At 43.0% G+C, this 14,715-nt stretch overlaps 2 protein-coding genes across 2 annotated transcripts in view; both read left to right on the top strand.

Annotated features, from left to right (window-relative positions):
- UPP1 (uridine phosphorylase 1) overlaps positions 1 to 3,335 on the top strand; it is a 36,466-nt gene extending 33,131 nt beyond the window's left edge. Inside the window, exons 7-8 of the mRNA XM_029589757.1 lie at positions 385 to 531; positions 3,060 to 3,335. Of these exons, the coding sequence (XP_029445617.1) occupies positions 385 to 531; positions 3,060 to 3,199 (287 nt within the window). The 3' untranslated portion in view covers positions 3,200 to 3,335. The remainder of the gene's footprint in view (positions 1 to 384; positions 532 to 3,059) is intronic.
- Positions 3,336 to 6,999: 3,664 nt separating this feature from the next.
- ABCA13 (ATP binding cassette subfamily A member 13) overlaps positions 7,000 to 14,715 on the top strand; it is a 929,477-nt gene continuing 921,761 nt past the window's right edge. The window contains exons 1-2 of the mRNA XM_029587089.1: positions 7,000 to 7,041; positions 7,702 to 8,124. Coding sequence (XP_029442949.1) covers positions 7,000 to 7,041; positions 7,702 to 8,124 — 465 coding nt within the window. The remainder of the gene's footprint in view (positions 7,042 to 7,701; positions 8,125 to 14,715) is intronic.

Raw genomic sequence — 14,715 nt, 5'->3', positions numbered from 1 at the left:
ATATGATATCACCAAGATAGGGCTATATCGCATGATAAATAGCATATATCACATGATATATATTATTTAATGCACATTAGACCCTATCACAGCTTGATGAATCTCCCAATATATACTCTTATATACATTAGACACAATGAGCTCTAGAAGAAAGCTGTTTTTGGCACAATGCATGCATTAAGAAAAGCATTAACAATAAATTTGTGATATTGTACCCATCATCCTCTGGTTTAAGAATCAGGTTCAATCGTGTTATGATAGGCACAGGACAAACCCATTTGTGACACTACCCCCAGAGATGGATATTTTTTTCACATGCTGTCCGTTCCCTAGAATAAGAATAAAAAAATATCTTAAACATGTATTTCTGTTTTGCCCTTATAGGTCAGGCTCGCCTTGATGGCGCTTTCTGCTTCTATACTGAAAAAGAGAAACTGCAGTATTTACAGGCAGCCTACGATGCAGGCGTCAGAAATATTGAGATGGAGTCCTCTGTGTTTGCAGCTATGTGTAATCTGGGTGGTCTCAGAGGTATGTATGTGCTTCTTTTATATCCAAGAAAACAAAGAGGTAGGCGATCTATGAGAGCCGTCAGGATAACAAAGAAAAATAGATGCCTGAGTCGGGCAAATTTAGAACACGTCTCTATTTTAATAAACATTGAAAATGATCGAGGCATCTTCTTTTATATCCTACATGTCTTTTTTTTATAATACTGGCACACTGGAAGTTTGGCAGTGCTGATAATAAGTGTGCATTGAAGCCTAGGATAATAGAATGGATAGCACTGGAAAGTGGACTATTATTTTTTTTGGGGAAAAAAAACCTAAACTCTACAAAGACCAATTTGTAAGGGAGTATTTAGTGATTTACATGGGTCAGAGAGCCCTCAGAAACAGTAGCGTGTAAAAAAAACCCTGCAAAATCCCAATGGAGATACCTCCTGGTCTCCCCAGGGTGGCCATAGATCCCTGCCCTGGGTTCCAGTTTAGTGGGAGAAATCATTCCCTAGCAGCACCTCCCCTAGAGGCTTGCTGTGAATGGTAGCTCCTTAGTGCACATGGGGGGGCTACTGGTCTAGAGAGTGTGGTCATTCTGGGTTGGCTTCTGGAGAGTAAGGAGCTATTTTTGGTAATTACAGTAGTTATTTTGGATATAGATTCCTGCAGTACACCCCTTGCCTGTCAGGATTCGCCTTCCATTTGTGGCAAAAAGACTAAAATTGAGTGACAGTTTGAGTATTTTGGGGAGCTTTTCTGTGCTGAGACCCTGGACCCTGCTGTGAGGGACAAGCTTGTACCCAGAGAGCAGGTGTAAGAAGATCTGTGTGCTCCTCTTTCTGCTAGGAAAGGGACTGCAGTGACTTTACCACCTCAGAGGAACGTTTTGTCACTTTGAAAGCATTTTTTCCCTTTTTGGTTTGTAAGGAGGTTTAGTGCCACCCTTCCCCACAGTAAAAGCTGGGCTAGATTAGCCTGTTTAGTTCCCTCAGCATCAGACTTTTCCTAACAAGAAGTCACATCAGGAGGAGACCAAAGAGCAGAGACGTTTTGGAGGCATCCAACTGGATCTCCACCCTTTGGGACACAGAACATAAGAAATTGCCATACTGGGTCAGACCAAGGGTCCATCAAGCCCAGCATCCTGTTTCCAACAGTGGCCAATCCAGGCCATAAGAACCTGGCAAGTACCCAAAAACCTGGCAAGTACCCAAAAACTAACAAGAACCCAGGGCTGGGGACTAACTGGACTCATGTGGACCTCAGGTACAATTTTTGGAGACTAAGGAAATATTCCTCAAACATAGGAAATTCCCCATCCAACTGGGATATCTTATCAGCTCACTCCCTGAGGGATAAGCTCCAGCCCAGGGCCCTGTACTGAGGAAACATACACAGAGTAAAGGAAGCGGAGTCCATCTTGTAAATATCTCAAGTGGGAGCACAGATGTAAAGAAACAGTTGTCTTCTTGACTGGACATTTACTTATTTCTGAAGAATCAGAGTAAAGTTTACGTTGAACATCCAGTCTGTGTCCTGCCTGTTCCTGCAGCACCATCACAGAGGAGAAAATCAGTCACAGACTAGAGGCGGGAAGTTCACTACATCACCTGGGTCTTGAAGGTTAACCTTCCCCCCAGTAGAAAGGAACCTGACCTTGGGATAAGTCAGAGGGGAAATAAGCCCATGGAAACAGTCCCAAGAACCAAATACTTTTATGGCCCTTTGGGAGACAGTCAACCCTCCAAGAAATGGTTACTCCAATGTAATATTATCTTTCATTTCTAAAAGTAAATTTGTTCCCGAAAATATCTGTACAGCATTCTGTTAGTCCAAGGAAGGGCATCATGATCTGCAAAGAATCTAATTTATTTACTGGGAAAAGCAAACCAGGAGAGTATCCAAATTCCAGCTATGTCCAGAGGCAAGTGATAGGAAAGGGAATGATAATCTTTGCAATCCCTTACAAGGATGGAAAATATTTCTACGTGATAGAAATCAGGAAAATTTTAATCTGGCGAGAGCCAGAAAAGTGTCAAGCGTGCCTTGGTTAATCTTGCTGAAATTCTCTGGATCCCAGATGTCTTCCTGTGTGCACTGTCCCTGTCATGCAGATACTCCTGTAGAAACCATCCTCATCTCTCCCCTTACTCCCCCTATTCTTTGCAGGACCCAATATACAATTGTACAGCAGCTATTCAGGGGAAAACCAGCAACACGTGGCAAGGACAAACTCATTCAGATTAGAGTCTTTCAAGTTCCCCTTCAAATCATGGATTCTCATCTCCAGTCTTTGAGGACCCCAGACTGGTTTGATTTTCAGGGTAGCCAAATTCTGCCAGTTAACCATGGTTATTAGAGCAAAAGGTCTGCAGATGTTTTATATCAGTAATCATGGTGAACACCCTGAAAAATGAGATCTATTTGGAGGCCTTGAAGACCATAGTTGAGAACCACTGCCTCTTAGACATAGATAGCAACTGGTTTACCTTCCATGGTCAACACACTCTTCAGTTGTCTGGTATCTTTTAGCCTTGCTTCTTTCTTTTTTCCTTTCAGCTGCTGTGGTATGTGTCACCTTGCTAAATCGGCTTGAAGGTGATCAGATTTCTAGCTCTCATGATGTGCTTGTGGATTATCAGCAGAGACCACAGAAATTAGTCTGTCACTTCATCAAGAAACAGCTTGGAAAAGCATAAGACCCTTAAGAGGAGCATTATGAATGGAGGGCGAAGGAGAGATGTCTTAAAATTTGTATCCAAACATATCCTGTAGTTAATTAACAGTTTTCATTACCTTGTAACAAATCAATCTGCATTAAAATGTCACTTCCCTATATATATATATATATATATATATATATATATATATATATATATATATGAAGCCAAATTGTGGCTTTTCTCTACTAAGAGCACCTTTATAAGGTTAGACATAAATTATAGGCTGATTGGAGGGTCAACCATCAGCATCATCTATTTCCAGACCTGGTTCCTCCTCTTGAGAGAGGACTCCTGCCAGCACTCAGCAGTGATACCTACTGGTTGGCCTAAGGGCATACTTGTGTTGGGTCCCAGAGGGAATTATTTCCCATGCTCTTCAGATGGAGGGTCACCACTGTATTGACTGGGCTATAAGAGAGAGGAGTGGATTAGAAATAGGGAAACTACTTGGGAAGCTATATATTAAGGCCCATGGCACCCATGCCTCAGGCTACCCCCACTCCAAACCTGGCATGAGTGACCATAGATGGACTAGAAGCCCAAGATGTAGGAGAAAGCTTCTTGCTCCCCCTACCTTCAACTATATAAACCTGATTTAATTGTACAGATATGGTTATAGTGTATGGAAGAATATATTACAAAAGTATTTATGGAATGTCCTTATAAGATAAGGTGCTTTATGACTTCTGATGATACATGCATACACTTGTAGGCCCTTCTTAAGCAGTTTTCAGACTATGAAGGATCCCCTTTTCCAGCTAAAGAACTGGGAAAGGAGGCAGTGGAAATAATATGGAAGCTGAAGTCATTTCCTTTTAAAACTGAACTCCGTTTTCCATGGTGAGCTTGTTTACAGCCCACTTGTGTGTGTTATGACATGCAGAGCATAATGCATGAGTACATTGGGGGATTTCTCTTGCAGAGGCAACCAGGATAGGTCTTGTTATGGTTAAGGGCACACTAGTATGCTGTAGACTTAGCCAAAGGTGAAAACTGTCCAAACTTAACAATTGTTTATATATTTTTTTAAATTACAATGTAGGGGGTTAATGGAACTTCTGAAGGCTCGCTGTCCATTTTCTTGTTAAAGATATAGAGGAGTTGGTCCTGTGGCTTAGGCCACAGCGCTGTGCACTGCAGCATAGAGGGGATGCACATTCAGAACACCCCCACCCCCCCTTCCATAAGGGCTGCTTGGGTCATAGAAGGGGTGGACTCAGGCCCAGAGAGGGATGGAAGAATACTGCCGATTCAGTGGTGGCCCTTGCTGGCCCACAAGTGACACTGAGGGTGTCCCCTCTCACCCTCGTGCCAGTAAAGGTTCCCGGGAATGCCAAGGGAAAGAATGGTAGATGGCAAGGAGAAAAGCCCACAAGAGAGAGAAAAGGGGGGTCTCATACCATAATAACTGTACTCTATGTGGCCTGCATCACATAGCTGTGCTTCTTGTTTTGCATTTCTTCCTTAGTAATCAATTGGCCACTTGACAAATGAAGAGACATGTTGGCATTTGCACTGATATACCTATTATTGCATTGTTAGAATTATCTTCACTGTAAGGTGAGCTCACCTGCATTTTGTCAGGGGCACACAATTTTTTTTTTTTTTTTGTATTCAAAACAAACCTTATTTATATCTACTGATATTTAAAGCTGCTTTATTTTTCTGTACTGTAAGCCACTCAGATAGAATTAGGAAGTCAGATGATTTTAATGATGAAACACAGCTTTTCTAACCTCCCTCCCCTTTGATGAAATCATTGTCGTAAAAAGAGGCTATTTCAAAACACATGTTTGTAAGATGCTCGCTGTACAACTCCTGGGTTAGCACAAGGTGTTACCTTGACTGTAACATCGTTGCTGCATTGCTTGGAAAATTATTGTGAAAAAAAAAGGAAGGCATGTTGAAGAAAAGTGTCCCACATTAAGGGCCTGATTTTAAAAAGGATTTATATGCATAAAACTGGGCATAACACATGTAAATGGGCTTTTGAAAATTGCTACAATATATGCCATGGAATTGTACATAGGATATTCACATATAAGTGCACTTTATTTGCATAAATGGCTTTTTAAAATTGCTATGATAGTATGTTTACGTGTGTAACTTCTTTTAAAATTACCCTTTATGTGTACCAGTAGAACATGCTGGTCCAGTTTGTTTGACCTGATGTCATTGTGACGCAGTTCTTTGTGCTGTGTATTCAGACGTTAGCAACACAAAGCAGCTTGTCCTTTTCAGGCATCTGTATGGATTAAAAAAAATTGTGAGTGAATGAATGAAACATAAAATGCATTAGACTGTAATCAAAAACCTGTAAAAAAAAACAAACCCAAAAAGAAAAGCATCAAAAATTGTCAGTTTGTGTTATGTGTCCAGAAGATCATCTTTTTGCCTTTTAAAATGTCATTTTGCTGTTAGGTAGTGATTATAGAGTGAGTGCATGGAAGCTCTTCCTACTAGCTAGCAACTGGCAGACAAGCATGAGGGCGCCCCATGCTCTCCTGCTGTGCAAATATTGCTTCGGATTAGCACTTATCCCCTCCTACCCCCCCTCCCCTTTTTTGAGAATAAGGGGATTGCTTTCATTGACAAATCCAGAGTCATTTTTTTGCACTGGGAAAAAAAACAAAAGGAAGAACCCATGCATCCTCTGCACCTTTATGCCTTACTCTATATTATTTGGGATACGGCCCCCACTGATTCCTGTATGAGGGGGGCATGGTGTTGATTCTTTCCCCTGTTACTCAGGAGTGGAAGGTGTCTGCGGCTTCAGAAGCGGAGAAGCCCGCTCAGGGCCCCGCATGGGAGACATTTTGTATACCAAGTTGTACATTTCACATTGTTAAAGAGAAAGAAGCAGATGAATAAATTAAGATAATACCATATTATCCAACTGGTACATTCTGACTCATGACTTGTGGTGGATGTATATACACAGTTGAGCCAAAGGAGTGTAGCTATGCAGCTTATGCACTGGGCGGCAGGATAAAGTCCAGCCCCGCTCATGTACCTGCAGCAAAGATGTTAGCCTGCTGCTCATATTACGTTGCTGGTTGTGTCCGTGTTTTATTTTTGTGTGATTTCAGAGGTTCGGTAGCGATAAAGTGACTCAAGATGACCAAGTAGGATTCACCTGCCATTTATTGCGAAAACAGACAGCACAAAGAGCAGTCAAACAGGAGGGGCTCCAAACCTCCTACGCTCGGTACTACTTAAATATGTCTTAGCAGTAACTGGATTAGGGAATAGGCAGCTCTAGTCCTTGAGGGCCACAAGCTGGTCGGGTTTCCAGGATATCCACAATGAATATGCAGGCAATGCATTCACAAGCAATGGAGGCCTGCACATGCACCACATGAATATTCGGTCTGGATATCTTGAAAACCTGACCAGCTTGTGGCATTCAAGGGCCAGAGTTGCCTACCCCCGAACTCTATCAAAGTAGGGCTTCTTGCTTCTTAGTGCAGTGTGATGGTTAACTCTGCTCCTCAAGTATTACCAACAAATCTGCTTTTCAGAATAGCTAAACTATACAAATAAACCTGGCCATGGACTTATGCAAATTTCGATCATGAATATACCCATTTTGGAGATTTTGAAATCCTGGAATCCAGACCTGTTTGGTGGTACTCAAGGGCCAGAGTTCACCATCCCTGCCCTAGATGTTGGAAGGTGATATTGTTAGATACAGTAGGGAGTGTGAGCGACCGACAAAAAGAAAATAACTGTAAGTACCTGTTTGTGTACAGAGGTGTCCAGGTTCCAAGGCCATGATGGAGCTGGAAGAGCCCAAGTCCGGGCAGGGTCCAGCCCTGGTAAGAATCCAGACAGGAACAATCCAAGGAGGGGAGGGGAGGGGAGGGGCGGGGATGGAAAACTGGTGGGGAACACCGGCCTGCAGACCCCTCCCCAACAGAGTGGACATGCTGAGGCGGCAGGGGCGGGGTTTCTTATGCCCATCCGTCGCGCCAATGTATCTGGTGGCACCCATGTGGATCGGTCCTCTAACAAGAGGTGCCCGGTCTTTGTGGTTCCGGCCAAGGCCAGCCAAAGGTGTACCGCTGAGGACTCCAAACGCCCCACACCCAGGGCAGGGCTGTGGGTATGGGGGGCAGGGAAGTTTCAGACAAAACTGTTAGGTGGCTTACTTCAGCCTGATTGGGGGAGGGGCAATTCACACTCACACTCACAGCCTTGCTGGGGTTGTGCACTAAGTAGGAAACAAACAGGAAAAATGCTGGAGAAATTAAAACATAAGAAATTGTCATGCTGGGTCAGACCAAGGGTCCATCAAGCCCAGCAGTGACCAAAACAGGCAGTAAATGGAGCACAAGGGGGAGGGAGTACAAACAAAGGCTGAAAAATAAAGCAAACAAATGAAACCGAACTAAGCAGGAAGCAACAAAAAGAACTGGGGAAATTAAATCAGGTAGTAGAAGGGACACAAGCGGGCAGGGAGGAAGTACTAACAAAAGCTGAATAAAGCAAGCAAAACCTGGGCAGGGGTTTTAAAGCAGACTCCTGACTTCTGCCAGTTCTCTCCCCAGGTTGAGCCCCACCCGCAGCCTGCCCTGTTCCAGAAGGCAAGGGAAAAAAAATCAGTGAAAACAAACCCTTCAGTTTGGAAGGGCAGGAACCTTGCAGGTGAAAAAAGAGAGCCTCCTGATGAAAGCAGCAGCAGCAAAGGCAGGGAGGGGACTGCAAGGAAAGGAGTTTGTGGTGGAGGGGAAGGCCTTGCAGCCAGGAAGAGAGCCCAGCAACAACTCTCTCCCAGCAGGAGCAGGGCAGGAAGGGAGGAGGCCTTCAACTGGCCTGTGGGAACAGGAAGGAGGCCAATACTAGAAGCAGCTGGAAGAAGATGTCTTCCTATCAACCTAAGGAGGAGGTTACAGCCACTGGTGAGTTTGGTGTGGGGAAAAGGTAGTGAGTGAGGGGGAGCTATTTGTGTAGAGGCATATATATGTGTAGGTGAGGGAGGGTATGTCTGTTTATATGTATGTATGTGTGAGTGTGTATATATATATATATATATATGTGAGAGGGCATGCCTTTCGCGCAGTTCCCTATCACTGTATATAGTTTTTTGCCACCAACCTTAGTTGGCCGCACTGTGTGTAGTTCCTTTCTCTCAAGCTCCCCATCAGAGCTGTCTTTCTATTGTTTTTTGTTATCCCTCCTCCCCAGTCCCTGTTTATTGTATTTTCTACCTTTTTTGTTACAATGTAAACCGATATGATGTGTATTTTAATGTCTGTATAGAAAAGCTGTTAAATAAATGTGTGTGTATATGAGAATGAGTGTTTTGTATGGGGGAGGGAGTATATCAAAGGGAGGGGGAAAAAACATGTCTGTGAGAGTGTGTGTGCTGTGTAGGAGGAAGAGAAGTGAAAGTGTGAATGAACATGGATGAGTGTGTGTGTGTGTGTGAGGAAGCGAAGTGAATGTGTGAGAGGGGTGTGTATGTGGGAAAATGAAAAGAGTAAAGCTGTAAGTGAGCATGTAAAAATGTGTCAGAGAATGAGGAATGAGAGTTAACATGTAAGAATGAGCGTGTGTGTGGAAAGTGATCGTGAACATGTGAGTGTTAATGTGTGTGTGTGTGTGTGTGGGAGTAAGTTTGTGTACATCCAGTCCCTTGGCCCTCTTCATGGTAATCTCAGGGTGACTGGAAATCAAAAGTTCCCAGGTATGGGCCTCGGCCAAGATTAGAGCAAAGGCCCAGGCCCAAAATATTTGGTTGGGGGATGGGAAATTGCTCGATCCCCACTTATCTTCTCCGTCAGGGATCTGACACCGCGCCCTGGCCCTGGCCTAGGCCCAGGCCCAACAGCGGGACCCAACCCAAAGGCCAAGCCCAGACCGAGTCTCAATGCTAGGACCTCGGCCAGGGTCAGGCCCAGGCCCAAAGGCCGGAGCCCATGCCTCGTAGGTCCTCTTCTTGAATTGCCACACACCAAAATGGCATCCTTCTCTGGAGGTCAGAGGGCGAATGGTACTGGGCAAAGAGTGTGGCAGAGAGAAGGGTGTGGTGGGGAAGACGGAGAGAAAAAGGGATGCTGGAATGGAGCCACTGCCAATGTGAAAGGAGGGCACCCTGAGCCAGAGCTGATATCACAGAAGTGTGGAAGAGGAGGGCACCAATTTAAGTTTTCACACAGGACACCAGTTAGCCTAGAGCTGGCCCTGGCACTATTACATATAAATCACATCTCTGCTACAGAAGCAACTTCATTCAGTCTCTCAGCTTTATCACTGTCTCATTCTTAGTCTGCAAGGTCAGGCTCCCTTTCAGATAATCACTGAAATTGTGCTTCAGGTAGATTGCAGACTGGGGTCACATTTGATCGTATTGACAGAGAAGTCACCTGACCTCTCATTTTACTTGTTTTATTTTTTTTTTCCATTAGATGCGGGGAACCAAGATAAGTAAGTACATTAAACATCATTTTGAAAAGGAATTCCCTAGCTGAAGCAGTGATTTATCTGTAGAAATGGCCCTTCAGAAAATTGTGCGACTGAAATGTGCAAGTAAAATTGCGCACATACATACTGTGTTCCCTTACTTTTATGCACACTGGGGAGAGGGCTTCAAAGGTATGGAGTCAGGCCCTTGTTGGGATTTAACATTCATACTTTTGATTTTAAAGAATATGCATGAACTGGAAAAAATACACATGGGATCATTTTCAAAGCAGACTGCTTTGAAAACTGGTGCAGCTTTTGTTCATATATGTTAGCTAATTTATATAGAATGTTATAAAATTACCCCCATAATAGCTGAATATTCTATACATTGTGAAAATGTGATATTTTAGACTTTATGGGGATACAGAAGTGTAGGTCTTGGCCTCTGAGAAGAACATTGTTTTCTGTGGAGGGTCTGTAAGACAGGGACATTCTGCTCCCTCACAATGAAGGGATCTCAAAGCTTGTATACTCCATGTTCCAGTGTTGTGATGGGTTTTGCTGCTTTGATGATCACTGACAGAACACAGATAGCGTTTTTCAATATTCTTCAACCCTGGCTTTACAAATGTTTGTAGAAATTTGAGTTCCCATTAAATTATGGCTTTGTACAGTAAGCCTCGTCTAGCCATAAATCACTTAGCCAAAATTCATGCAGTTAGGCTTCTGGACAATTCTCTAACTGGATCAGTATCACTGCAACATCACCACATTACGATGTCTGTTGTTTATTCTATGCGCATGCATCATCAGTTCCGGAATGGTCTACAAATCTCCGTTTGCCGACCTTTTAATCCAAAATGAGTCATTTCTGGAAAAACGAATCCCAGGAGGGAAACCACCTCCCTGATTGGGATTAGTCATTCCAGGATTAACGTGGAACTCGCTTTCCGATGTTTTTCTTACTAGTGTGAACGCAAGGAACAGTAAATCCAGAGCAGATCTGCATGCAGTATTGGGGCTTGGGCTGTGCATGAAAAATAGTACTAGGGATTCCCATGTCTACAGTCAAGCACATTACAAGGTGGAACCTCTCTTTCCATGTGTTTCTGGAAAAAAAAAAAAATTGACGAGCAAGAATAAAAGAGAGGCATAACCATGAAATAGAAGCTGTAATTTGAGGTATGCATTTTTGAAAGTAATAGTGACATCTAGTGGTTATGCTTGCTCATGTCCTCAGTCACTTTCTAGATGTCTGCCCCACACAGTAGCAATAAGAATTATTCAGAGCAGGCATATACATTTTTTTATTTTATTAAAATATTTATAGGGCACACTATTCAGTGTTCTGGGTGGCTTACAGCCAAACTTACATAGGCAACATAAAACAATACTAAATATGATGATGGACCTGCTGAAGATAAGCAGACAGTGCCATAAAATTGAACTTCTATTATCAAATTGCTGTGCTCTGTCAGGCTCATGATGCTCCTAGGCAAGGTTGAGATAGTAATCAGAGTCAAAGTCTAAAAGCTTTTTCTTTTTTTTTTTAAATATGTTTTATTTATGCATTTTTCACAAAACAAGACATAAAAGGTTTTCCAGGTTTACATCATCATAAGTATACATAACTTATTTTGAAAACATTTTTCAACATTTCCTGTTCTCCCTTATTTGTATTATAAATTAAAACAGGTAGGTGTATAAGAATCTAATCTAAACTGGAACATTACTTCTGTAAAGGAAAAAGAAAGTTACCTTGTTCCAACATTATCCTGAGTTGGCTGAATAGGAGTGGTACCATTTCCCTGATTATCTATGAAAAACCTTAATTGTGATGGCTCAAAGAAAAGATAACGTACATTTTTCCAGTATATCAGACATTTACAAGGGTATCTAACTGACATTATAGCCCCCATATTCTTTATTTCCTGATTCATATCAAGAAATTTTTTCCTTCAAATTTGGGTAGACCTAGTAAGGTCTGGAAAAATCCAGACCTTACCACCCAAATATAGTTTTTTTTCTGCTACGAAAAAACAAATTTAATATGGAGTCTCTATCTATAGATAAAAGAAATGTCACTAATAGAGTACCCCGATATTCAATCTGTTCCTCTTCCGTCGTTTCCAGGAAAGATGTTAAATTTACATTTGTTCCCAATACTGGTTCTGCCATATTTTTCTTAGTTGTCATTACAAAATAAATATTAGAAATAGATGGCAAAGATTCTTTAGAGAATTGCAAGTTTTCTACCAGATATTTCTTAAACTGCTCTCGTGCAGATATCAGTTTAATTTTAGGAAAATTTAAAACCCGTAGGATAGCAAATGTAACCCCAATATTTAAAAAGGGCTCCAGGGGCGATCCGGGAAACTACAGACCGGTTAGCCTGACTTCAGTGCCAGGAAAAATAGTGGAAAGTGTTCTAAACATCAAAATCACAGAACATATAGAAAGACATGGTTTAATGGAACAAAGTCAGCATGGCTTTACCCAGGGCAAGTCTTGCCTCACAAATCTGCTTCACTTTTTTGAAGGAGTTAATAAACATGTGGATAAAGGTGAACTGGTAGATATAGTATACTTGGATTTTTAGAAGGCGTTTGACAAAGTTCCTCATGAGAGGCTTCTAGGAAAAGTAAAAAGTCATGGGATAGGTGGCGATGTCCTTTCGTGGATTACAAACTGGCTAAAAGACAGGAAACAGAGAGAAGGATTAAATGGGCAATTTTCTCAGTGGACAGTGGAGTGCCTCAGGGATCTGTATTGGGACCCTTACTTTTCAATATATTTATAAATGATCTGGAAAGAAATACGACGAGTGAGATAATCAAATTTGCAGATGACACAAAATTGTTCAGAGTAGTTAAATCACAAGCAGACTGTGATAAATTGCAGGAAGACCTTGTGAGACTGGAAAATTGGGCATCCAAATGGCAGATGAAATTTAATGTGGATAAGTGCAAGGTGATGCATATAGGGAAAAATAACCCATGCTATAATTAAACAATGTTGGGTTCCATATTAGGTGCTACAACCCAAGAAAGAGATCTAGGTGTCATAGTGGATAACACATTGAAATCGTCAGTACAGTGTGCTGCGGCAGTCAAAAAAGCAAACAGAATGTTGGGAATTATTAGAAAGGGAATGGTGAATAAAACGGAAAATGTCATAATGCCTCTGTATCGCTCCATGGTGAGACCGCACCTTGAATACTGTGTACAATTCTGGTCGCCGCATCTCAAAAAAGATATAATTGCGATGGGGAAGGTACAGAGAAGGGCGACCAAAATGATAAGGGGAATGGAACAACTCCCCTATGAGAAAAGACTAAAGAGGTTAGGACTTTTCAGCTTGGAGAAGAGACGACTGAGGGGGGATATGATAGAGGTGTTTAAAATCATGAGAGGTCTAGAACGGGTAGATGTGAATCTATTATTAACTCTTTCGGATAGTAGAAAGACTAGGGGGCACTCCATGAAGTTAGCATGGGGCACATTTAAAACTAATCGTAGAAAGTTCTTTTTTACTCAACGCACAATTAAACTCTGGAATTTGTTGCCAGAGGATGTGGTTAGTGCAGTTAGTATAGCTGTGTTTAAAAAAGGATTGGATAAGTTCTTGGAGGAGAAGTCCATTACCTGCTATTAAGTTCACTTAGAGAATAGCCACTGCCATTAGCAATGGTAACATGGAATAGACTTAGTTTTTGGGTACTTGCCAGGTTCTTATGGCCTGGATTGGCCACTGTTGGAAACAGGATGCTGGACTTGATGGACCCTTGGTCTGACCCAGTATGGCATTTTCTTATGTTCTTATGTTCTTATGAGAATGGCGAATGGTATCGGTGCACATCCCTTATAAAAATTCCCTCACTTGCACAGTAGGCATGGCATTTGTGCACATACACACATCCATTTAAAATTGTGCGCACTTATACATGCATCCAGGCTATTTTAGAACATGTTGCGTATGTTATAAAATGGACGCGAGCTGGCAAACGTGTGCATATGTGGCCCCGTGCACCTGTTTAAAAGTTACCGTCCCTGAGCATGATGGAAGTTGTACAGCTACATCAGTGCTCCTGTTCCAGCTGTGGGATCCTTGGGCCGAGGCAGGATTGGTTCTACCTGAAGAATGGAGCCCTGCGGAGAAGCAGAAACCCGTCAGAACCTTCACTTATACCAGCCCTTGTCCCTCTCGGGTTGAGCCTTTAGATGCCAGGGCCAGGAGGACTTAGTTGGGAGTCTCTGCTGATGGCAGGGAAGGCTGTAATAGGCTGGGTCATAGGCTGGCAGCAATCAGAGGTGCTCAGGGTCCAGGCGGTGGTCAGAGGCAGGCAGAGGTCAAATGTAGCGGAAGTCGAAAGCCGAGGTCAAACTGGGTTTCCGTCCAAGGGAGGACAAGAGGGACAGATAGACAGGGCAGGCAGATGAGGACAAGAACAAGCAGGCAATGTGGAAGAAGACAAACTGAACCAGAACGGAAGACAGGCTGGACTGGAATAGAAGGCAAATGGGACAAGGCTGCAACAAAGCCAATATGGACAAAAACTGAAGACAAACTGGACTGGAACTGAAGACAAGCTGGATAAGACTGGAATGAGGGCAAGATGCTGGGAAGCAACATGCACTACGAAATGTAGATGGACCTGTTGCTGAGGCAGTGCAGAGCCAGCTAGGGCCTTTTATAGGCCTGAATGTGTGATGTTATCATTAAGCACAGACAGGACTTTCCCATTGCAAGCCTTTTAAATAGGGGGTTGTCTGGTGCGTGCATGCCTAAGGAGGAGCGTGGGTGGATGGAGCCTGCGGCGTCCTGCCGCGTTAGATGCTGGTGGCGTCCTGCCACGTCAGAGGCATTAGGCTGCATCTGAACCTGTGAGGGACAGCCCCTGACGGGGAGGTGAGTGCAACGGTTTGCAGGGTCAGCCCATGGACCACCAAGCATAAAAAGCTCCAGCCTGGAGATAGTCTGACCCAAGGTAGGAGTAAATATATTTGGGTCTGAGGGCTCTGGATGGTGAATAAGAGTGTGTGTGTGTATGATTAAGCCTTTATCGGCTGGTCAACGGGGTAGAT

This window comes from Rhinatrema bivittatum, chromosome 2, assembly GCF_901001135.1.
Source record: "Rhinatrema bivittatum chromosome 2, aRhiBiv1.1, whole genome shotgun sequence".
Classification (NCBI taxonomy): domain Eukaryota; kingdom Metazoa; phylum Chordata; class Amphibia; order Gymnophiona; family Rhinatrematidae; genus Rhinatrema; species Rhinatrema bivittatum.
This window is presented reverse-complemented; position numbering and strand designations above follow the sequence as displayed.